The 23,902-nt window shown below is 35.7% G+C and overlaps 1 protein-coding gene and 1 long non-coding RNA gene across 6 annotated transcripts in view; one reads left to right on the forward strand and one right to left on the reverse strand.

Moving 5' to 3' along the window:
• The first annotated feature begins 14,418 nt into the window (after nt 1-14,418).
• Nucleotides 14,419-23,902, forward strand: part of LOC131801571 (protein late bloomer-like) — a 61,188-nt gene continuing 51,704 nt past the window's right edge. The window contains exons 1-3 of one of the 5 annotated variants that reach the window (XM_059120370.1): nt 14,509-14,523; nt 15,528-15,650; nt 19,202-19,332. In XM_059120370.1, coding sequence (XP_058976353.1) covers nt 19,276-19,332 — 57 coding nt within the window. In that variant the 5' untranslated portion in view covers nt 14,509-14,523; nt 15,528-15,650; nt 19,202-19,275. Of the gene's footprint in view, nt 14,524-14,553; nt 14,781-14,849; nt 15,000-15,527; nt 15,651-19,201; nt 19,333-23,902 lie in introns of those variants that run through there. The other 4 variants (XM_059120369.1, XM_059120367.1, XM_059120371.1 and 1 more) reach the window with 4 other exon arrangements.
• Nucleotides 17,210-21,260, reverse strand: LOC131801573 (uncharacterized). The gene is made up of 3 exons (XR_009341862.1): nt 21,028-21,260; nt 20,128-20,490; nt 17,210-17,739 (listed from the first exon to the last, which is right to left on the reverse strand). It is a non-coding gene; the product is annotated as an uncharacterized LOC131801573 (long non-coding RNA).

Raw genomic sequence — 23,902 nt, forward strand, 5'->3', positions numbered from 1 at the left:
TTTTTGGTATTATGTACAATTTTCGTCTACGTATTTTTTGTAATAGATATGAAAAAGCAGGGTGCTCTGGAATAATACACATTTTTTGAATTTACGAGCTACCCGGTTAAAAAAAATAAAAGCGTCAGTTGAAATGGTTGAAGTAAAACGATTATTTGTTTAATTAAATATTGAAATATGTTAAGTCCTGGCAATTTTTTAACTGAGGATGAAGATGAGTATATTCAAAATGATTTAAAATTGAGGCGAAAAATAATGCGGGTTATTTTTGCTTACAGAAGGAAGCGTACAGACATCCTGGATGACCACATCCTGCTTCTGTTGCGTATTTCGGTTTAGTCTGTTTACCCTTGGAAAAGTCAGTGTGCAGGGATTGTGGTTTTCTTTGTCTTCACTAATTTTAAACCCTCCAAACAGTTCCTCTTCAGTCTCCAGATCACCAGGTGTTGGACGCTGTTGAATTCCAATTGTTTTTTCCCTGCATTTACAATTGTCTCTAATTGTAACAAGCGTGATGCTGCTTCCTCCGTGTCGCTTAAAATGAACTGCTTGAAGGGGCTTCCATCTGTAGCACGACATTCTACCTTGGTATGAACTAGCTTTTTCCTCAATTTGAATTTGTAGTCGGTCCAGACTTTTATCCAGTCCTCGACTGTTCGAACCGGCGGTCCTAGGATATTGAGTTTTGTACCATTCTTCCTTGATGTTAATTTTTTTCAAGCCATTGCTGTAACCTCTAGACAAATTTCGATTAACTGGCAAGATCTGGATCATTTCGTCAAATTGTTTCTTTGTTCTGACTATAAATCTAGAAAAGGATGTACATACAAATATTTTTGTAATGTTGATACATACTTCTTCTTAAAATCCATTTTGTATATTACTTATTCTTTTGTAATGTCAATTTGGATAAACTTTTGTGTGGTGTCGGCAACAAAATCTCTAACGACTAATTTTGCAGTGTTTGTCGAATAAGAACGCGTCTTGTGGTACGAACATTGTTACAGAATTTCATACAGAGTTGTAATTTCTCGCATACGACACACATAATACCAATTAGTCGTTACGACGCATCAACTTGCAATTTTCGGTACGACTACGCCAGCCGTAATAAGGGTGATTATTAACGACTTTTCGATCGGTAACAATCACCGGGTAGGATTCTATAGCTCTACGACTCTATATATTATCATTTCTACAAAAATTTGCGATAAAATCAAAATTCCATATTCGAATTAATTTCTATTAATTTTTTGCATTTTCTGTAATTTACCAGTGAATTTGAACTTAATTACAAACATGTTCCTTCCCATCGCTGATACACTTCTGCTCAGTTCCAAAACCTGCACGAATCTACTAGTTTTGCAATTTTTTTTTCGATATCATGGAGGGAAAATCGGTTATCGTAGTAAAAAGTTTTACCTTCTTGTTCAGTTCTGGAACAGACTATGTATTGCTATGCGAAAGGTAAATGCGTTTAGAGTACAATTTGGCACTCGATATCACAAACGCAAAGGATTTCGCGGAAATGGGGCAACACGGCCACAAAGAAATTAATAAAAGTAAAGCCAAAACTACTAAGTTTATTGGCAAATTGTTGTCAAGAGTAGTCGATTTGGCCGACGTTTAGGTGAAAGTACATAAAAGGCTTTTTTGACTGGCTTAAATCATCGGCCTAAGTCATTCTCCGAAGATGACTTAAGCCAGTCAAAAAAAAATCTATATATCTGGCAGTTGATATTTTTAACATTTTTGAGTGACTTCAACATTTTTACTCATTCCCATGAAACAACATGGGCGACTTCTGCTGATTCGATCGAAGACAAACGGTGAGAGCATTCCTTCGTCAGTCGTAGTTTTACACCTATTATTCATTTGAGAGCAGCATATTGTCCAACCACTTATTGATTAGACTTGGTTCGGTCCACGGTTTGATTTTTCAAATAGTTTTTAGGCTGTTCGAATCATGTTTTAGTTACGGTTCAGTGTTAGTTGTAAACAGACCGCCGAAAAAATCGTTCGAATCCGAGTAAAGAGCACTCTTTTAGAATTTTTCTTATACCGTCGTTGTATTTCTATGCATATGTATTTCCTCAAAGCACAGCAGCAAAAGAAACAAAACTAAACTACAGACTTAAACAGAAATAAGTAAAAACATATTAAGTTCGGCCGGGCCGAACTTTTAATACCCCCCTCCTTACCCTAAGGTGCATTTAGAAAACATTTTTATATAAAAGTATCTGAATTCAAGCGTGTTTCACTTTAAACTTCATATACCAGTAAGACCTTTTGCATAATGCTGTTAAACTTATGAAATAACCATAAAGTGAGTGAGGCCGTTATATGTGGCCATACAAAAATGGGAACCTCTATAAACAATTTTATACTTCAAGGATTGTCATCTATCAAATCTACTAAAATACCAACTTGAAACAATTATGTAGGTAAATGTGACTAGAATATCGGTGGTTATCGTTACATGTGCGTAATAGGAAAACTGGGAACTAAATATTCAATGTTCTGCTACTGGGCTAGAACCCATTATGAGCTACAAATACCAGTTTCTGGACAAATTCGTTAAAAAATGTGACAAAAATCATCAAAATACTAAATATCGGGAGGTACCGTTATATGGGGACTATACCAAAACGTGCATCTATGCATACAATGTTTCTCCACACAAGCTAGAAGCTACAAGACCTACAAATACCAATTTTTAGACAAATCCGTGGTAAAATGTGGCAAAAATCAACAAAATACCGAAAGTTCCGTCAAATAGGGACTATACCAAAACGTGGACCGATATATCTCATTTTCAATATGAACTATCCTAGGCACAATACAAATTGTTCTGCTAAAATAATGTGGGCTGTATCGTGATTTAACAGACAAACAGACGGACATCGTTAAATTTACTTAGAATTTTATGCTGATTTTGAATATATATACTTTATGGGGTCTACGATGAATATTTAGGGATGTTACAAACGGAATGACAAAGTTAATATACCCTACTTTCCAAGGTGGAGGGTATAAAAATACACATACATAGAAATAGAACGGAACGGAATGACAAAAACTATAAAAGTGCACGGCAAGAGTGGACTCTGCTCGATTTTGAACGGACTTTGCTACCACTCAAAAACGAAGAAAGTATGCTTATTCCTATTCGAGCGCTCTCGTTTTTTGTTTTTTGGATGTCTGCAACATGACTCTTAGAGAAAATACTATATTTCGAGCGATTCGGCTCCCCCAGAATTGAAACGGAATCGCCCATACACAAAAGAAGAGTGAGTAATGAGCAATTCCGCTCGAGAGAAATTTTCACTCCCAAGTGACAGCGAGCAAATCTTAGCTCTGATTGTAAATCAATACATATCCAGTCAAAACTCAGCTTTCAAGGAATTTCAATAATCAGGTTGAGATAAAAAAAAACAACGGCAACCAACTTCATACTGCTGTCATTTTTAAGCCACTCGTCCGAAAGCTGATAAAATTAATCCAGTGACAGCTCATTATATTGTTTACAAGCATTTGGGTGAGAATTTTCCAGAAATAAAATGATTCGTGATAGTGTGATTTCTTTATATTTGGCTGGAAAACCACAAGTGGCTATCGTTAGAGCATTTACATGTGAATAACTCTTTTGTGTCTCGTACCATCGCTCGTTGCCGTGATACCGGCAGCGTAGCCCGACGTCAAGAAAGTGGACGGAAGAAAACAGCAACATCAGCAGAAATGGTTCGAAAAGTAAAGAAGCGACTTGATCGAATAGACTCAAAAGAGACTCACAGTTGTCCAGCAGTTTGTAAACAAGCAAATGATCGTGTTTACTTGCCAAAGAGGTCAGCTGAAAATGTGCACCTTCGGTTGGCCACCAGAACTCAAGCGCCGGCCATGGTGATGGTATGGGCCGCCATAACAGCCGATGGTTGCTCTCCGTTGCTGGTCGCAGACCTTGGACATTCTCAGGACTCAGCACCATCGCACTCAGCACGCGCCACCCAAGAATGGTTACAAAACGAGGTTCATCGCTTCATTTCCAGCGCACAATGGCCACCAAAATCTTTGGTTCCTCTTCTATTGAGCTTACGATCTCGTCACTTGGGAAAAAATAAAAAAAATGTTTTTTGTCATAGAAGTTATTTTTAAAATAACTTCTGGGGAGAATATCCCAGACAAAAAATATGCCTGATGAGCCGCTTAACCAACGGCGAAACGCGTCGCATAGTGGTGAGTGTGTGATAGTGTCTATCTGGCTTTCCTTTTCACTGCAAATTTCAGATCATTAAGCTCGTCTCGAAAGAGAAAACAAACAATAAATCATAAAACATATGATCTTCGCCTTAACAAGGCAAAACTCAAAAATTCAGCCGAGCCTGGCTGTGGGATTTGAACCGCGGACCTCGGTGTGCAGCCAACTAGAAGTTGCCGTCTCTACGTTCAGAGCCATTAACCCGTCTTCCTAAAGCAGCACTAAAACAAGTGTATGCATTGGAAGCAATGTAGTTGTTGTGGACAAAAAATCCATCACTACAAAAACAAAACTTTGCTGTGAAAAAGATCTGCCAATAGAACTTGAGTCCAACCTGGAGAGTTTCTAGTGTATAATTCGCATATGCTAATTTGCAATAAGTTCGAAATATATACTACTTTCCAGAGAACGGCCCTTGTAAGCCATCATCCACACCAAATATGCCTGATGAGCCGCTTAACCAACGGCGAAACGCATCGCATAGTGGTGAGTGTGTGATAGTGTCTATCTGGCTTTCCTTTTCACTGCAAATTTCAGATCATTAAGCTCGTCTCGAAAGAGAAAACAAACAATAAATCATAAAACATATGATCTTCGCCTTAACAAGGCAAAACTCATAAAGGGATAAAGCCTAAACATTTTGCAAAAACAAAATACTACGGTATCCCGAACAAACAAGCCACACTGTTCTATTAATAGACAAGGCACGGTCGACGAAGGGTTTTTGTTGTAACAGACAAAACCAACTTACATGGTTATGCTACTTCGTTCAGGTTGAACGAAAGCATAACAAGTGGAGAAAGATGTAAATGTTTATAAGTGCGGTTGTAAGATTTAGAAGACTTTCCAAAAGAATTTTAGTTTTATTTAATTCTTTGGTTCCTCTTCTATTGAGCTTACAATCTCGTCACTTGGGTAAAAAATGTTTTTTGTCACAGAAGTTATTTTTAAAATAACTTCTGTGGAGAATATCCCAGACAAAAAACAAGGGAACTGATGAGGATTGGTGGCTCTTTCCGAAACCTAGGTATACCCTGCCTTACCCCCTGGTAAACATTACCATCGTTCTCCACTAATAAACAAACGTTGTTTTTATAAAAACAACAATAAAGGGATAAAGCCTGACCATTTTGCAACAACAAAATACTACGGTATCCCGAACAAACAAGCCACACTGTTTTAATTTTTTATGTTTTAATTTAAAATAACTAGAATGTTTTAATTGTTTTTCAAATGACAAAGGCAAACATTAACAAAAATCCAAAAATATTAACAAAAATCCACACTTACTTGGTAATGCTGAAAGTCAGTTATTTTGCATCTTACCTCAGTGTAAGATGTTTGGTCTGTTCCAGAACTGCAAGAATGTAATTTTTTTATTGCGATAACCGTTTTTCCCTGATTATATCGACTAGTATATTCTTGCAGGTTCTGGAACAGAGTAGTTGTTTAGACCTTGGGGAAATAGCGAGAGTTACATAAATACGCAGTCTATTGTGGCTCAATTCATGGCTCAATAAGAAAGGTTGCTCAACTTCAAAGAAACTAGAAAAATTCAACTCTGCGCTGGAGTGAGCCAAATAGACTTTTGAATATGAAGCAGTTGGTCTTGTAGACCAACTGTAGATATTCAATGTTCTGCCACAAGGGCTAGAACGCATTACAAACTACAAATACCAATTTGTAGACAAATCCGTAAAAAATGTGGGAAAATATAATCGTACCTATCTATACAGGGGGAGATAAAAAAAACTGCAACAAAGTCAAACGCCATAATTTGTACATTTTTTTAAATTTTATTGAATGAAAGCAAAAAATGTCGGAAATAGCATCAAATTTTAGAACAAGTTTAGATTTGTTCGAATTAGTCATCTTTGGCACGAATTATGGCCAATAAAACCATGTCACACGGTACTCTAGTGTTGCTCTGCGGTATTTTGGCCCATTCCTGGTGAAGCGCTTGCTTGAGGTGATCGACACTTTGGTATTTTTTAGTGCCAACCTTGCTTTCCAAAATACTCCAGACACAATAGTCCAAAGGATTGGTAACGCTGGAAATGAAGCGTGCTTGGGTGGCGCGTGCTGAGTGCGGTGATGCTGAGTCCTGTTGAAATGTCCAAGGTCTGCGGCCAAAATGTTTGCGTGCCCAAGGCTGTAATACACCCTCCAGAATACTGGTGTCCAGACTGATGGAGATATATGGTGAAAGGTCTTCCATACACCAGTACGGTTTTAAGAAGGGTTGTAATGTTGAGGATGCCTGGATGTATGTTAAGAATGTAGTGATGTTAGTCATCTGCCAAATATGTCCTTGCCATATTTGTGGTCTTCAGGGTATTTTTGATTACCTTTCGTGGGATAAGGTGCTCAGTAGACTTGAAGATGCTTGCTGTGGTGGGTAAACTAAGAAGGGTCCTTAGAAGCGATTGGGGACTCAGAAGCGAGCTGTACGGGCTATTTGTTGCTTGTGTTACGTATGGTTCACCGATCTGGTACAGTATAGTAATGTCTGCTGCAGGGTTAAGGAAAGCTTTGCTTGGTTGTATGCCTGTATGTAGAACGGTTTCGACGGACGCACTTCAGGTTTTACCAAGTGTTCCTCCCCTTGATTTGGACGTAACGCGTCGTGGCATCGCCTTTAAGATTAAGAGAGGTTTACCTCTCGAGGAGCATGACCGGGTTACATCGTTAGATGTGTCTCAAGACGTTATGACGAATAAAGCTCTACTTCTAGAGTGTTTAATCTCCAGGTGGCAAAGCAGATGGAATGAAAGTCCAAATGGAAGGGTCAAATACAGCTTTATTCCTGATGTGACATTTGTATTGAATCGTCCAAACTTTGGTTTTGGCCTCAGTCTTAGATTCATATTGACTGGTCCTGGTTCGTTAAATGTTTTTTTACATAAAAGGGGCCTATCTGAAACTGCTGAATGTGCATGTGGCAGGGGTCCTAACTCCGTGCATGTGCTGACGCAGTGTCCATTGTATGAGGACATACGAGATACTGATAGAATGGGTTTGGTTTTTGTTGATGACCGCGGGGACCTCAGTAGGTGTTTGGAAGATGAGGGTACATTTCGTTCCTTAGACGTGGTCTCCAAGGAGGTATTTAATAGAAGAAGGGCTGCTGTCCTGGAATCTGAGAACTAACCACCACGTAAATATGTGCTAAATATGTGTTAATTTCCAGTTGCTGTGCCTGCTTCAGGCTCTAAATTGCTGGTCTTCCTTGGCAGTTGTTGGTTTTTGTGGCATGCTGTTAGTGTCTTCGTTGTTGTTTGATTTCTTTTCCACTGTGTCATGTTGTGGGATCCTTCGTGAAGAGGGTCTTGTTTATTGTTGTGTTTTTGTCCTTAATTGTGAAGGCGATGGCCATGTATTTGGTCCCAATTCACCCGTGAGGGAGACTGAGTCGTTGTCTGTGTGTCCACTGTTGATGTACGTTGTTGATACGTTGCTAGTTTGTGATGGCCTTGGCCACCAGTCCAGGACTGTTTGAAGTCCAACTGGTAGTAAATTCGGTTACGAAGCCTGACCGGAGGCTATATTCTGGTACTGCGGGTGCCAGATGCCTCTAGGTCCTTTGACCTAGCCTGGCAGTTGGTGTTGGCCCCCTTGTGGGAGCATCGCAGTGGCTTTGGTCTAAACCCAAATCACAAGGAGAGTGTGTTGCTCGAATGTGGAGTTGCTTTATCAACCGAGTGCCTGATCCATTGAAAGGCAGGAGTTTATATAGGCTCCGCTCCTAACCAAGGATGTGACCGCGTCCAAATACGTGGAAGCGAATTGGTACTCACTTTTGTGAGGGCGTTGGTAGACGCATCGTATTCACCCGGTGTTTGGAGCTCCGTGGGGTTAAGCCATAGCGTAGGTACCCACGTACTCAAAATCACGAAACCCACCAGAATATTTTCGCGTTAATATTCGGCATTTATTCTGATGCCATCGGCTGTTATGGCAGCGCACACCATCACCATGACCGGCGCTTGAGTTCTGGTGGCCAACCGAAGCTGCACATTTTCAGTTGACCTCTTTGGCAAGTTAACACGATCATTTTGTTCGTTTACAAACTACTGGACAACGAATGTTTTCTCATCGGAGAAAACAAAATTCGGAAGTTCACCACTTTCGACCAAGCGAAGCAACTCTTTAGCTCTTTTGAGTCTGTTTTCTTTCTGTTGCGGTGTAAGTTTTTGCACTTTTTGATTTTCAATGGCTTTACCCCGAGCTCATTTTCAATATTTACGAATGGAATATTCGGCCACTTCGACGCGGGTTTCGATCAAGTCGCTTCTTTACTTTTCGAACCATTTCAGCTGATGTTGCTGTTTTCTTCCGTCCACTTTCAAACATGCAAAAATTGGTTTTGTTTATTTTACTTGTTTAATAAAATCATAATGGAATATTGGATTTTTTCCTCAATATTGAATCCAAGATAGAGAGACAATATTGTTTTATCTCAAAATAATACATTTTCTAATTATTTTCTTTTTTTATTCAATACCATGGTGGAATCATGGTAAAATTAAGAAGGCAAAGTCATTTCAAATAAGCATTTCCATCTTTGCATTTTCTGTAATTTACCTTGTCAAATTTCACTGCATAGAAAGTAGGCTCCCATCTCTGATTTGTGTATGTAAAATGGATTTATAAATAAACATTTTGACAATGAGATGTTGTCAACTGAATAGTTTTGAAAAAAATTGTAAACATATGATTGCATGACTTTACCTTCTTCTCTACCATGGGTGGAATTAAAAAGGTAAAGTCATTTCAAATAAGCATTTCCTCTGCATTTTCTGTAATTTATCTTGTCAAATTTCAGTGCATAAAAAACTGTCTCCCATCTCTGATTTGTGTAAATACAATGGATTTATAAATATAAATTTGACAATGACATGATGTTGTCAAATAAAAAATATTGAAGAATTGTAAACATTTGGTTGGATGGTTTACCTTCTCAGTTTTAGCATGTTCAAAACAATACACACACATGTACAAACTGTGTATATGTTTTGACAGAATGGGGGCACCAAAAAATGTATTAGAACGTAGATTTGCTCTACCTTCTGTAATTGTGTCATGTGTAAATGACTAGTGTGTGTTAAATTCGAGTGTAAACATGCCTGAATACAGATTTTGAGACAGATGAGTGATGTGGCATGAAATTGATAATTCGATTTTTCTATGAACATGTCGATTTCCGATAAGTCAAAAGTTAACTTATGTTAAGTTCACATGGCACGTGACTCGCTTTCTATTCGTTGTTCGATCATTAATTATGAAATATCTACCTGATTCCCCTCACAAAATTTTCTGAGCGAACTAAGATTTCTGTTTTTTGTTCCATTCAAATCAGATGAAATGTGTGCCGTCCTTAATAAATAAGAGCATTTATCGAAAAAATAAATTATGACATTTCAAAATAGAAAAATTTAAAGAAATTTTAAAAATTTTCAGGAAGATTGAAAATTATGAATGAAAATATAATGTTAATGGCTTATGTGCATTCATACGAAAGTAAATTTTATTTTCTCTTTCATTCGAGGTACGCTTTTAGTCCGCGAGCTGAAATTTCGGTAGAAAACTGAAAACAAAAGAGGGAATATTTTCAAAATTTATCTATCGTCAAAAATATCTTTGACAAGTGACTCTCCAACCGAATTTAAAAACAGAAAAATAAAAAATATATGTAATATGTCAGCAAAAAATTTGAAAAACGAAATAATTGATATGTTCCAGAACTGCAAGAATGTAAAAGTTTTTTCTACGATAAACGATTTTACCTTTATGATATCAAAAAAATTGTGAAACTAGTAGATTCTTGTAGGTCCTGGAACAGAGCATATATTACTATGAAAAACGAATCGTGCCGTATGAACGCTAATGTGGCGTTTCCACTGCACTTGATTCGCTCTCTATTCGTTGTTTGACCCTTAACTATGAAAAAACTACCTAATTTTTCACACAAAATTTCCTGAGCGAACACTCATATTTGTACATTGTTTAAAGCAAATCACTCTCAGAAAAACGAAAAAATGTGTCCCATCCCTAAAAAAAAATTTAATGAAATTTTAAACATTTTTGGAAAGACTGAAAATTATGAATGAAAACTACAATGTTGAATGGCGTATGAACATTTAAACGAAAGTAAATTTTGTTTTCTCTCTCATTCGAAGTACGCATTTTGTCCACGAGTTGAAATTTCCACAGAAAACTGCAAACAAAAGAGATAATATTTTCAAAATGTTTGTATCGTCAGAAAAAATGTTTGACAAGTGTCTCTCCAGCAGAATTTAAAAATAGAAAAATACAAAAATATGTTCAAAATGTGAACATTTACACAAAAAGTTGAAAAAGTGAATGAAAATTGTAAAATTAATGATATAATAAATCTTTGGGAGAAAAACAATAATTTCTTCCATCAACAACAAACAAAATTGTTAAAAAAAGTAATTATTTTACTATGAATTACGAATCGTGCCGTATGAACGTGTTAATTCGTATACGTGTTTCTGAGAGCAAACAACGTCATTCAATTTACCGTGTGAACATGCTATAACTATTGATAACATCGAATTTTTTTTTTGTTTTTGAAAAAAAAAATTATTTATAAAATTATGAATGAAAAAGGTCCATGAAATAAACAAATGTTGTTCGATAAAGAATTCCCCCAGTTTTTAATTCCATGCATATGATTGCAAGCGGAAATTGTTGATCATATGTATAACTAAGGGTGGGAATACATAAGTAGTAGTAGTAGTGGTAAAATATTTATTGAGTCTTCTTTTTTTCGGTTACAATATGTTGCACTTATCGATGACAACAGTGATAATCAAAAAAACGCAAAATTATAATCGTTTTGTTTTGCTACACATTGACGTTCGTAAATGCTACATACAAAGTGAATAAGCAGAAATTTACAAAATGTAAACAATTGTGAAGAAGAGATTTTTGCCTCACTTTTTCACATTTTGTTGTATTCAGCTAGAAAAATTTCAATTCCTTGTTCCAAGCCGAGCTCTTCTGGCTGCAAAAATATGCTCGATAGTTTCAAAAACTTGTCAATGATGGATGATTTTGTACTGTGACAAGGCGTGGGTCGTAAAAAACTTGTAAAAGTTTTGTTTGGTGAGACTAAGCTGGTTGATAGGGCTAGTTTAACATTTTTTGGCAGTTTCCGTCGTTTTTATTGCTGTTTCAATACGATGTCTTTGAGTTGGGACAACCCTTCCAATTTGCAGTATGACCAGTTGCTTTGCAATTTACGCAATATGGGTCAGAAGCATCGGATTTTAATCTCTGACACTAAGCTGGCAAATGAATCGACGGCACACATTTGGCTAGCTTAAGTCATCGGCTGGCTTCTTCGTAGAGGAACAAAAGTCATTACGAGTATCTTGTGTCACACAAGTTAAGTACACGTATAAAATGTACCAAATTTAAGGCAGTATTATTTAGTAGAATATAAAATATGGATCTTGCATTAGGGTAATACGGACGTAGTGGGGGAGTTGCATATTTGTTTACATTACGTAAAATTTGTTGCGGGCGCCACAAACCCGCGATACGACCCTACTGCGAAAAAATATTTTTGCGTGGAGCTTCGTTTGGGTTGGAACCTGGGTGGATTGTTGTGGAGGGATGTACCTTCTCCTACCCAAGTTCCCCAATTGCGATGACACCAGCACGAAAATTTAGTCTAGAATATTAAAGCTGGAAGGGCATCGTCATTTTATGGTTTTCATTGCTGAAAGTCAAACCAACATGTTGGCAACCTGCAAAAGAAAAGAAAATTAGGTTAGTAAGGGGAAATAGATGTGAGAAATATATATAAATTAAAATAAAAAAATATGTAGTCAACTGCAAGTAAATATGCGCTCGATGTATAAGTAATAAGAGGCTTGAAGTCATGGCTAGGCATGATTTGTGACATTTCATAAAGGGATTGCAGAGCCGCACTAAAATCCTGCAGTCGTTTTTCATTATAATTTGACATTAATATGCCTAGCCATGACTTCAAACTTTTTATGTTCTTGCACCTTAAATGCATGTTCGAAAAAACTGACCTTGAGATACGACATAATAGAGAGTCGGCCTTATAACGTAAAGACATACGCTAGGTGAGACGTTGAGGAAAAAACAGTGGAATATCAGAAAATTGGAAAAAATGTTATACTAAAAACTGATTTGGAGAACATTTTATATGCCAAAAAAAATTCTCATTTGTCATATAGCTTCTGTTGAACGTGTTCATATGAATGTGTTCCAGTGTCATTTAATGTTCCTTGGGGAAGTCAAAATTTTATTGTTAGTTATGCTTATGATCAACAATTTCCGCTTGCGATGTTATGTATGGAATTAAAAACTGAGGTATGAGAATTCATTATCGACATTTCATGTGCTTTGTTCCAGTACCTGTAAGAATCTGCTAGTTTTGCCATTTTCTTCGACATCATAAAGAGAAAATTGGTTATCGTAGTAAAAACTTTTACATTCTTGCAGTTCTGGAACGGACCAATGGACATAATTTTTATACCCTACAACACTATGTGTTGGGGGTATTATAAGATTGATTGGGCCAAAAATTATGTAACACCTCGAAATATTGGTTTCCCACATAGGAAAGTATATATGGATCTTCCTAGCCGAGCTGAATCGATCTAGCTATGTATGTCCGTCTGTCCATGTTAATTTGTAATCCTATTTCTTTTAGAGATGATCGCCAAATGTTTAGGGGTTGAAATGGATCAAATACTGAAAAAATGTCGGATTTTGCAGTAGCTATACAGGTCGCAATTATAGATCAATCGACGCGGAATTTCGCATGTAGCTAGAGTTTAGGGCGGGGAAGAAGCCTACCAATTTAGGTGGTCATCGGATAATATTTAGCGAATAAAATAGACCATATCTTTTGTGTTGAAAAAATTAAAAATTTTTCATTAAACCGCGAATATTTTAAATCCTGGCGAAATCACAAAGCCATGTCAAGGTTACTTCTGATCTTTACATTGATGTTAACATCCAAAAAATCGGATATATAGCAAAATATGTGCGATATATATGTCCATCAAAGAAGATATGCTTGAAAGATCTCTTATATGTCGAGAACGGCTGAACTGATTTCGACAGTTCTCATTAATTCAGAATGGCCTCTTGGCAGGAAAGTAAAAACTTCTAAAAAAATCGCATAAAAATATCTCTATAAAGCTGAAAATATTGATTTTGTAACATTTTCTCATATTTTCATTTTGAATTAAACATTTGGTAATATTTCTACAGCTAACAAAACTAAGTAGTTGGAGATATCAGGATATCTTATACAGATTGCATTTATGGCCCGATCCTTACGAAATTTTGCATGGGGATAAGATGAGGGTCAGAATAGAAGCCTACTCTTTTTGGAGATGATCACCATATATTTAGGGGTTGAAATGGACCAAAAAACTGCAAAATTATCAGCAGGTCTTAATTATCGCCCGATCCTCACGCACATTTGAATGGGGGTTATCGGACATTGCAAAAGCCAAGCAGTTTTGGATGGCCATCCAAAAATATTCAATGTGTGAAATAGTTTGCCAACTTTTGTAGACTAAATACGAAAATGTCCATTCCAGTGACTTTTTGGAGAATTCACAAATACAGGAAAGACGCACTTCTGACTATTTCGTTAACGCTGATTTCGTTGAAGAATATAGTCAAATGTCTGTATCCCATATAGATGCGTTTCAGTCAAAAACCAATAATAACTGTTAATCTTTTGCCGCTTCTGAGAGATTATAGGTCTTTGGGAAATATTTGTTCCAGATCTAGGAAGACCATTTACGTGCAACATCTACCAATATATTGCAAATGAGCAAATTAGTTTAAGTTGCTATTGTTCGAAAATTAGAGAACGAAACCTGGTGGTTTTCTTTTATTATTTGTCACAATATCTTGTGGAATTCTTTCGAGTATCTCGCCTATATAAACTGTATCGTTTATTATAGTGTTGTAGGGTATTGAACGGTCGGCCCCGCTCGACTGTAGCCTTTGCTTACTTGTTTCATAAATAAATTTTGTTTTCAAATCGTTTCCAGGTTTTTTCTCTGACGCACAGTTGAAAAAAAGTATTACATGTAGTTTCACCCTGTAGTTTTGGTGAAATTGTTATCGATAGCTAGCAACGTTGCCAACTTCACGAAGGCACTTATATGTTCCTCGTTCTTGTCTACGCGTTCAGTTGCTTTTAGTCGCTTTTGAGCTTTGGATGGTGCGTCGGACTGAATGTATGTCACATCTAATTCTGTTGTCGCGCGTAATTTTCGTATTTATGTACACATTGTTGGACAAGAGCCAGCTATGCTTACGTTAAGCTAATGTTTACGAATAGAATATTATTTTAAAAATAGAAGAATAAACAAAAGTGAAATTTCAAATGTACAAAATGTTTGGTTTAGCTACGCGTAACGGGTCACCAGATCCGTGAGATACTTGCGTCGTAAACAGATCCCGATAATGGTGCATCAAGATCGAAACAAAAACTGCAAGTTTTGCAACACTGAAATTATTGGGATAAGCGTCAGCATTTATTTGTTTTGTTTTTGTGACAGATTGAAAGTGTTTACATTCGCACAGTGAAATCAACACGTGAATATGTTTACAATTTGTTATTCGTCGGAAATGTGTTGATATTTTGTAGATAGAAATAGAATATACATAATTAAATGTGGAATAACAGAACCGAAAAAATTTAAATAACATGGTATATGTCTAGTTTTGTAAAAAACAATATATTCTTTAAAGTTCCAATTTTATAAATTTTTGCTGTCGTGTGTTTTTTGTTTGATTATATGCACGGAACATAGCAGCAAAAGAGGCCTATAACCATCATGGCGCAAAAACAAGTTGTTCCTGCTAATTTGAAAAACCAGACGTAATGTCAAAATTTGTTTACACTTTTTTTTGGCTATTGTTTATCATTCTGTTCTGTGATTTCAATTACAATAATGCGTTTTGACATTAGAAGATGGTAGAAGAATACAGGTAGTCGCATCGACACAGTTGCTGGGCAATGAACTGTTAAACCAATTTTGAAACTGAAAATTTTTAAGTGAAAATTTATTCAAATTTGAAAAAATTGTTAAAATTTGCATATCATAGCAACTTCCGATTGGTCTCGTATAAGAAAACATATAAAAATCAACTTATTTTTGAAAATATGTACATTTCAAAAATGTAACATATCAATGTTTCCAAACGTTGATGCACCTACCTGTATTTTTCTTCCAAGATTTTCTCTTAGGATTTTCTTCTCGGCGGTATCACTGGATTTGAGAAAGACATTAGCCATTATGAAGGATATTTTGAGTGTCAGCTATAATTTGTAATATATTTTGTGAACCCCTATTTTTAGGTGAGTTATAAATCGACCAGATAAATACCGTCTTTTTTAAAATCAAATCTTTTCAATTTTGCACAGATATTTAGAATATTTCTATATCTTCTAAAATCTTAGCATGATTTGAAAAAAGCAGACGAACAAAACTTTTATTAGTACCGTACACCACCTTAAATTTTATGGAAAGTTTAATTGCCCAGAAAGTGCATAGAACCTAAATACTGATCAGCAAAACAAAAAAAAAAAAAAAGAGAAATACAAAAGAAGTTGAAAAAGAAAGAGAAAGCAAAATTTCATTAATTCTCGCACATCGTTGGAAGCGTATTGTCTGTTTAGTAATCAGTTGAAGGTATCTTCACAGCTTTTATGATTGAAAACTGGTTTTTGAATTATAACTTACTGATGTACACACATACATATGTTTATCAACGTACACACAATTCATTTCTACCAACTCTGCATTGTTAATAAGCGATTGCTAATATGGCTGAGACGGACCGAAGCTTGAAATTCATTTATAAAGGCAGTTTTGGAGGCAATGGAATGCAAATTGCTTATACACTTGTGCTCGCACAATTAAGACACTATTTTTGCTTTTGTTATAATAATAAAAAAATGTTGGTAAGTTTTCCGGAAATTTGGGTAGGAATTTCTTTTACTCAGTGGCAACGTGCTATTGAAGCATTTATTCCTGAGAGAACGGCCGAAATGTTTTAAAGACTATGTCAAAATTGGATGACCACCATTTCTCACTTGAGTGCGTTCGTATACCCTAAACATTTAAAGGCAAAATTAAGGGAAAACACACAAATACTTACTGCTTTTACTTAGTAAAAAGCATCAAAAGTTAATGCTTTTTACTAAGTACCATCTTTTGATTGAGTGATATGTTGATTTTGAAGGCTTGCAATTTTGTGAACATTTTTACAAGTTTTTCACTCCCGCACTTACATATCGAAACAGTCCTCTCATAATAATTCTCTCCTTTACTTTTTCTAGCACGAAAAAAGTGTGGGATATGAAAATAAGCGGGGTGATGATGTTAAGCCATTTCTAAAAAAATATTACTTTAATGTTATTTTACCAGAATTCCGCAGCATACAAGCGTATCTAGCTTGAACTGCACTGCAGGACTTGGACGATTTTTTTCTATTTGAAGCCATTTGTAATGGCTAAATGTACAAGTCCAAAGTGCACTGTGGCGCCCAATTGTCATCAACATGGAGCCAATAAACCTGCAAGCATAAATCAGTCAGAAAATTGCGAAAAAAAACCATTAGAAAATGCATGACCCTTTTCTTTATAGTTCTATTGATAAAACAAGTATTTTATTTCAAAAAAAAAAAAAAAAAAAAAAAAAAAGATTTTTTCATCCTTTTCGACTTCGATTAGGTTTTGTTTATGTGTTGTGAAGAGTTTGCTCAACGAACGACTTTTTTGTGTCATCCACCATTAGATGACGGTATATGACATTTGCCATTCTCTTTCCAACATCTCGAATTACTCGACCTGGACCCTTACTAAAGTCTGAGTAATTTGAAATAAATACTTAACATGTTTCGGTTTCCGTTGGAACCGCCAATGCTGCAGTAATGACCGGTTCTGCCTTCTTGGCCTTACGTCTTCTGCGTTTTTAGCAGAAGATTTCGAGTCCGCGGTGACAGCACTTGGTGTGATAGTAGGAATTGTCCTTTCATCAGTGTTAGCTTCTTTAACCACCACGGAGTCCTCAACCTTTTTGTTGAGATCGGTAGGTAGGAGAGTGAGAGTAATCCGATCAAGAAAACAGCTCGATTGTTGCGGGTGATTCTTTCGAATTTCCTAACTACCTTGATGTTCATCTTGATCAGGATTCTTTCCCTCTCCGTGATCTGTGAGGAGTCCCGGCCGGCAATATTTAACCGACCTCTTATATCCCCTTTTTGCTTTAGCCTTTTTTCGGTCGACACCATCATGGGTGGAATGGGTTGCTGGTAGTGTCTCCATCAGCTCCTATTTCGATGGCGTCTTGCCGCTGGAGGACTGAATCATCAGTATTTGCCGACGGAGGTTTCTCTTTGGGGCGTGCCCACACATGAGTCTCAAGGGGATTTTCGCATTTCAGCTGTAATTTACAAAAGAATTGGCGGTTATTAGGCAGACTACAAAAACTATAGACAGACTATGAAAACGTTTAGTGGCGTTTCTCGTTTCGGTTTAATCCCCGACTGATTTTAGTGGTTTAAAGGCCCTAGCCACATCTTCTAGCCGAAGGGACTACAATTGTCATATTTTGAAAATATACTAAGTGGAAAACATCCCCCCAAAAAATATTCGATGTAGTTCTGGGGTTTGTCCTTTCCTTTATGATATCGAAAGAAGATTCTGATTCTGGAACAGAGCATTTATTGTTAAGGAGAGTGAATATTAGGCTATAGTTGAGAAATGTTTCAAAAGAATGTGAATAAAAAATTAAGAATTTATTCCGAAAAAATCCTCTTCTGTATTAATGCCATTAATTAAATATGACCTCATTTTTATACCCTTCACCATGGAGGGTATATTAACTTTGTCATTCTGTTTGTAACTCCTCGAAATATTCATAATAGACCCTACAAAGTAGATAGGTTACATTCGGACCATGTCGGTCCACGTTTTCGTATAGCCCCCATATAACGGTGCCTCCCGATATTCGGTATTTTCATGATTTTAGCGACATTATTTACAGGAATTATTTAAAATTTCGTATTCGAAGCTCATAATGGGTACTACTTTTGTATGTAGGTCCAAGTCTTCGTATGGTCCCCATATAACGGTACCTCCCGATAGTCAGTATTTGGATGATTCCAGCAACATTATTCACGGGAATCGTTTCAGATTTCGTATTGAAAGATCTTAATGCGTGCTACAACCTATGGCAAAAAAATCGTATGCAGGTCCACATCTTGTATAGCCTCCATATAACAGTACACTCTGCATGCCTTCTGCAGAATAGCCTAAACGAATAAATTTTATTTTTTTATCATTCATGCTTGTTTGTGTCAATTAATGAAAACTTATTAAATGGAATGTGTTTAAATAGTGGTTGATGAACCTTGTTTTTCGTCGAAAATCAAATTAGATAAATAATTGATATAATGTAGTGATCAAATATAAGACAAACATCCAAAATAATAAAGAATTAAATCTATGCTTCCGATCGATATCATAAAAAAGTGTTCTATATATGTTTTTACGCAAAGCGCGATCAAAAAAATGTTTCTATTCACCATTAAAAAATACCGCAGCATAAAACTTATTTTGTAAAATAAAATGAATATGGCCTAGAAATGCTTCTCTGTTCGGTTTGCGGTTGTTGGTCAATAATTCAGTACAAGTTAATGTTTACTTTCTCATTAAGGAAAAAAGAATAGACACAAATGTACAAATAAACAAATTAAGAGAATAAACAAAAATAAAATAATATAAAATCAAACAAATTTAGTTAACAGATCTTCTATGCTCGGCGGTCCGGCAAAAAGTACACAAGTCTGACGAAAGTATTAACAAATTTATATCGTTTTTTTTTTCTTATAAAAAAATTGCAGCTGCCTAAAGTATTCTTCAAATTGGATTCACATAAAATACCCGCCTATATTAACAAATCTAAACAGCACCAAATATGGCGTCCAAATCAGCAGTCAAGAGATTTATATATATTTTTGATATACTCTGCATTGTAAGTACTACATATACACACTTTTATCAATATACATTCACATATGTCATATAATTTTTTTAAAATGTTTAAAAAAAATCCTTCGTATATTTATTATATGTTTTATATATTTAATACGATTTCATCTAATGTAGCCTAAGCAGTGACTATTTTTTGATATTGATAAGTTAGAAAGAGTTAGTGTAAAGTTAACTTTCTTAATCTAAAATTTGCCGTACATATATTTTCCAGAAATTTATAATTAAGTAGAAAAAAAAACAAAACAAACAAAACTCTATTTTTTCGGTCTCGCTCGAGTAAAGGCGAGCATGTTATGCTCGTGAGAGAAATTTGTTCCAAAAGAGCAGATTCTACACTTGCCGATCACTCGTTTAGTGGTTGCCTTACCGTTGCTCTATTCGAATACCTGCAATAATCTACTAGTTTTGTAATTTTCTTCGATATCTTAAAGGCAAAATCGGTTATTGTACCAAAAACTTGCATACCAACCAACACGATGAAAAGTATTGTCGCTAATCAGTTTCAGTTTTAGCTTTCGTCCATTTTTTTAATTCAAATCTTAGTTCAAACACAGGTTAAATGACCTAAACCTAACTAATCTATAAATAAACGTGCATGTATTCAACGTCTACTTTACCTTAACAAAAAGTGCCACAACATGGCATAAGGCTACAACTTAAATTATGCCCTGAAAAAGAGTATTTTATCAAAAAGGGATTTGAAAAATTAAACAACTAAATAGGTAATAAACTTAAATTAAATCTATGCAATACACTTAAGACTACTTAAACTTACTTAAGTAAGCTGGCCGGTGTTGTATACCAAATTGTCGCTAATCTGTATCAACAAGGCATATGATGTTGTTGCTTTTGTCAGCGAACGAAAACAAACGGAACGAATAATGTACTGCTCACCCGAAGTCACAAACTTTAATTTTTTTCAATCGTTTTGTACTCCATACAAAACAAAACCACAAACGTTTCTATACAAGAAATACACAAACAATACGATTGCTTTAATGTACTTCGGCCGTGAGTTGTCGAGCTGTATCGTTTGCGAACAGATCGCCGGGAACGTTTGCTGTGAGAAATAATGACTGCTATATTTAGAGTTGCCATTCTAATTATTGTTTTGCACATTTTCCATTGTATGATAAGCCTAATAAATGAATAAAAAGGCGTGAATTTTACTTAAAATATGTTTTTAAATTATTTGTAATGAGTTGAGGGAAACGCTTGCAAGCGTTTCCAATGAGTTTTGTACTGTTTTGTTTCTAATGTTCCGTCATCCAGCCGAGTACATTTCAGTTTTGTTTTTGTTTCCACTTATCTACACAAACAGTAACAAAATAAAAAAAAGTCCCTCTAACTTAATATCGATTTTGTTTCATTTTTTTCTACGAGAAAATACAGAACGAAACGATTGCAAACGTTTGGTATAGTATATTTTCGTACGTTGGCTTTTGTACACAAAACCCACCGGCCCTTCTACTGATTTTCTCTTCTTTGATCACCCCCCCCTTCACCATCTTCACAACAATATGAAGCCTACTGGCTTTTACACACACACAAATCAACAAACAAACAATTTGTTCCTCTTGATTACACTATATTTCGGCTCCCACTCTATTTTTTCAAACAGGAGTGTCTCGGGAGCTCTTCCACACAAGACAATAGAGCAAACGATTCAACTCACCACAACCTATGCTCTGAAAATGAGGCAATGCCTACTTGCATTAAATACACACACGGATCAGCAAACAATTTGTTCCTCATGATTACACTATATTTTGGCTCCCACTCTATTTTTTCAAACAGGAGTGTCTCTTCCACACAAAGCAATAGAAATTCCATAAGCAATAAACAATTCCACAACTTATGCTCTGTAAATGAGCCAATTGCGCTCAATAATAATAAAATGAATATCAGAAGAAAGAGTAATCAGCAAAATAGCGGTAATTCACTACGAAGTGATAACGCATTTAATAATTGATAGCATTAACAATAAGCGCATTAACGAAAGCAAAGGTGCATAGTTACGTCGGTTCTGGAACACGTATAAAAGAATGTAGTTTATATTTGTGGTGAAAAACGCCGACCGAATAATTTTAATTTTTGGACAACACTGTTATGAATAAATACACCTAGCAAAGACATAAAACTATAAAGATTGGACAAAATGCATATGGGCTTTAATTTTCCTATCGGGTAGTAGATAGCAAGCGATATAACAGAAATGCATTGAAAAATGTGTTATTCCGATATCGCCCAAAAATGGCGGAAATACGCGGAAAAAAATATCACGTATGATAGACATGTTCTCAAAAATCTATTCCAAAAATCTTCCTTGTACTTTGAATCGATAAAAATCAACAACAACCCTTAAAATGTGTCAGCTCTGTTAAATTATGTCACGATATCGTGACATAACATATTTTTCCACTACCAACGCCAATGCATCGAAAAGTTAAATATGTTACAACGAAATCGCCGAAAAATAGCTGAAAAAATGATGATAAAAATGATCAAATATGATAGACATGGTCTCAACAATCTATTCCAGATCATTTACATACAATCGATAAAAATCAGCGAGAGCCCCATAGAAAATTCAACTCTGTTAAATTATAACATAATGCTATGGCACGATCATGGTAGAAGAATACAGGTAGTCGCTTCGACACAGCTGCTGGGACAATGAACTGTCAAACCGATTTTGGAATTGAAAATGTTGAATGAAAAATTGTTAAAATTGTTGAGAAATACATATTGTAACAACCTCCAATTTGTATTGTATAAGAAAAAATATAAAAATTTACTTATTTTTGACAAAACAATTTTAAAATTTTGACACATCAATGTTCGCAAGCGTTGATGCATCTACCTATATTCTTCTACCATGGGCACGATTTGGTGACAACACATTTTTATGCTATACATCTATTGAATCAAAGCGACAGTGAAATGTCCCATCCTTTTATATTATGTATTAGGTCTTTGTTATCGTAACGGACCTAATTATGTTTCAGAACTTGGAAAATAGTACTAATTGTGATATTTTCCCTTCTTTTACTTGATCACCACATCCGAATAACTGATGAAACTTGCAGACAAAACGAAGAGAACACGCGCGAATATGACATTCTCTCTTGCCACTCTTATCCAGACAAATTTGGCTGAGTAAAATATATTAGCATTATTCTGGTTGGTTAATGTGTTTATTCTGAAGGATTGCCATCTAATTTTTGAAATTTTTGGCTAGTTTTTCTAATATGTTATATATACGCGTATACTACTACATATGCATAAGTATGTTTATTATAAATTAATTATATTTATAAAAAGACAACCACAAGCGCTTTTTGAATTTGTTATATGACGCAAATGTTGGCACAATCCCAAGGGTGAATGTACACAAATGCGTACAATGGTGTTTATATGGAAACATATGTATATATTTATGCTCACATTAGTTAGCATATGTATATATTTATTTTAATTATTTTTTATCACAACATTAAATATAGGTAAGCGCGTTTAGTGACTAATGCTTCAAGGTGAGAACACATGGAAAAAGTAACAAGTAAAAAAGCAAAAAAAAAAAAAAAAGTTCGGCCGGGCCCATGGCATAGTAATTACAGGTAGTAACAAACCCCAGCTGATTTGACTCTACAATGAAACCGTCACACGCTGCCCGAATGTTGCTCTGCGATATTTTGGCCCATATCCGGCGAAGCGCTTACTTGAGGTGATCGACACTTTGGTATTTTTTAGTGCCAACTTTGCTTTCCAAAATACTCCAGACACAATAGTCCAACGGATTGGTATCCGTAGATTTTGGTGGCCAAATTCGGAGAAAATCAAATTCGGCAGTACACCACTTTCGGCTAAGCGAAGCAACTTTTTAGTTCTTTTGGGCTTATTTTCTTTCTGTTGCGGTGTAAGTCTTGGACTTTTTGGAATTTCATTGGGTTAACCCGAGCTCATTTTTCAATATTTGCCGAATGGAATATTGTGATATGTTCAGCTCACGAGCCATTTTTCGGCCACTGCGATGCGGGTTTCGATCAAGTCGCATTTTTTTTCTTTTCGAACCATTTCTGCTGATGTTGCTGTTTTCTTGCGCCCACTTCCTTGGCGTCTGGCTACGCTACCAGTATCACGGTAATGAGCGATGGTACGAGACACAAAAGATTTATTTATTATTTAAATGCTGAAGTGCTCTAACGATAGCCACTTGCGGTTTTCCAGCCAAATAAAAGAAATAACATTAATCACGCTTGAATTCCACTACGAATATCTTTTTTCTGGAAAACTCTCACCAAGATGCTTTTGTACGCTTGTAAACAATGTAATGAGCTGTCACTGGCAAAGGCATAGAAGTATAAAGATGGGACAAGACAGAGTCAAAAAATGGCAACCCTGTAAAAATACCTCTGTTGTTATGATATCGTAAAAACATAGCAATGTTAAGCGATTTAAACCGCTTAGGCAATATGTAATTAATTGGGAAAGTCTATGGAATATAATTTTGAAATCCAATTTTTGGATTTTTCAAACTTTTATTTGTC

The sequence above is a fragment of the Musca domestica genome, unplaced genomic scaffold, assembly GCF_030504385.1.
Source record: "Musca domestica strain aabys unplaced genomic scaffold, Musca_domestica.polishedcontigs.V.1.1 17, whole genome shotgun sequence".
Classification (NCBI taxonomy): Eukaryota; Metazoa; Arthropoda; class Insecta; order Diptera; family Muscidae; genus Musca; species Musca domestica.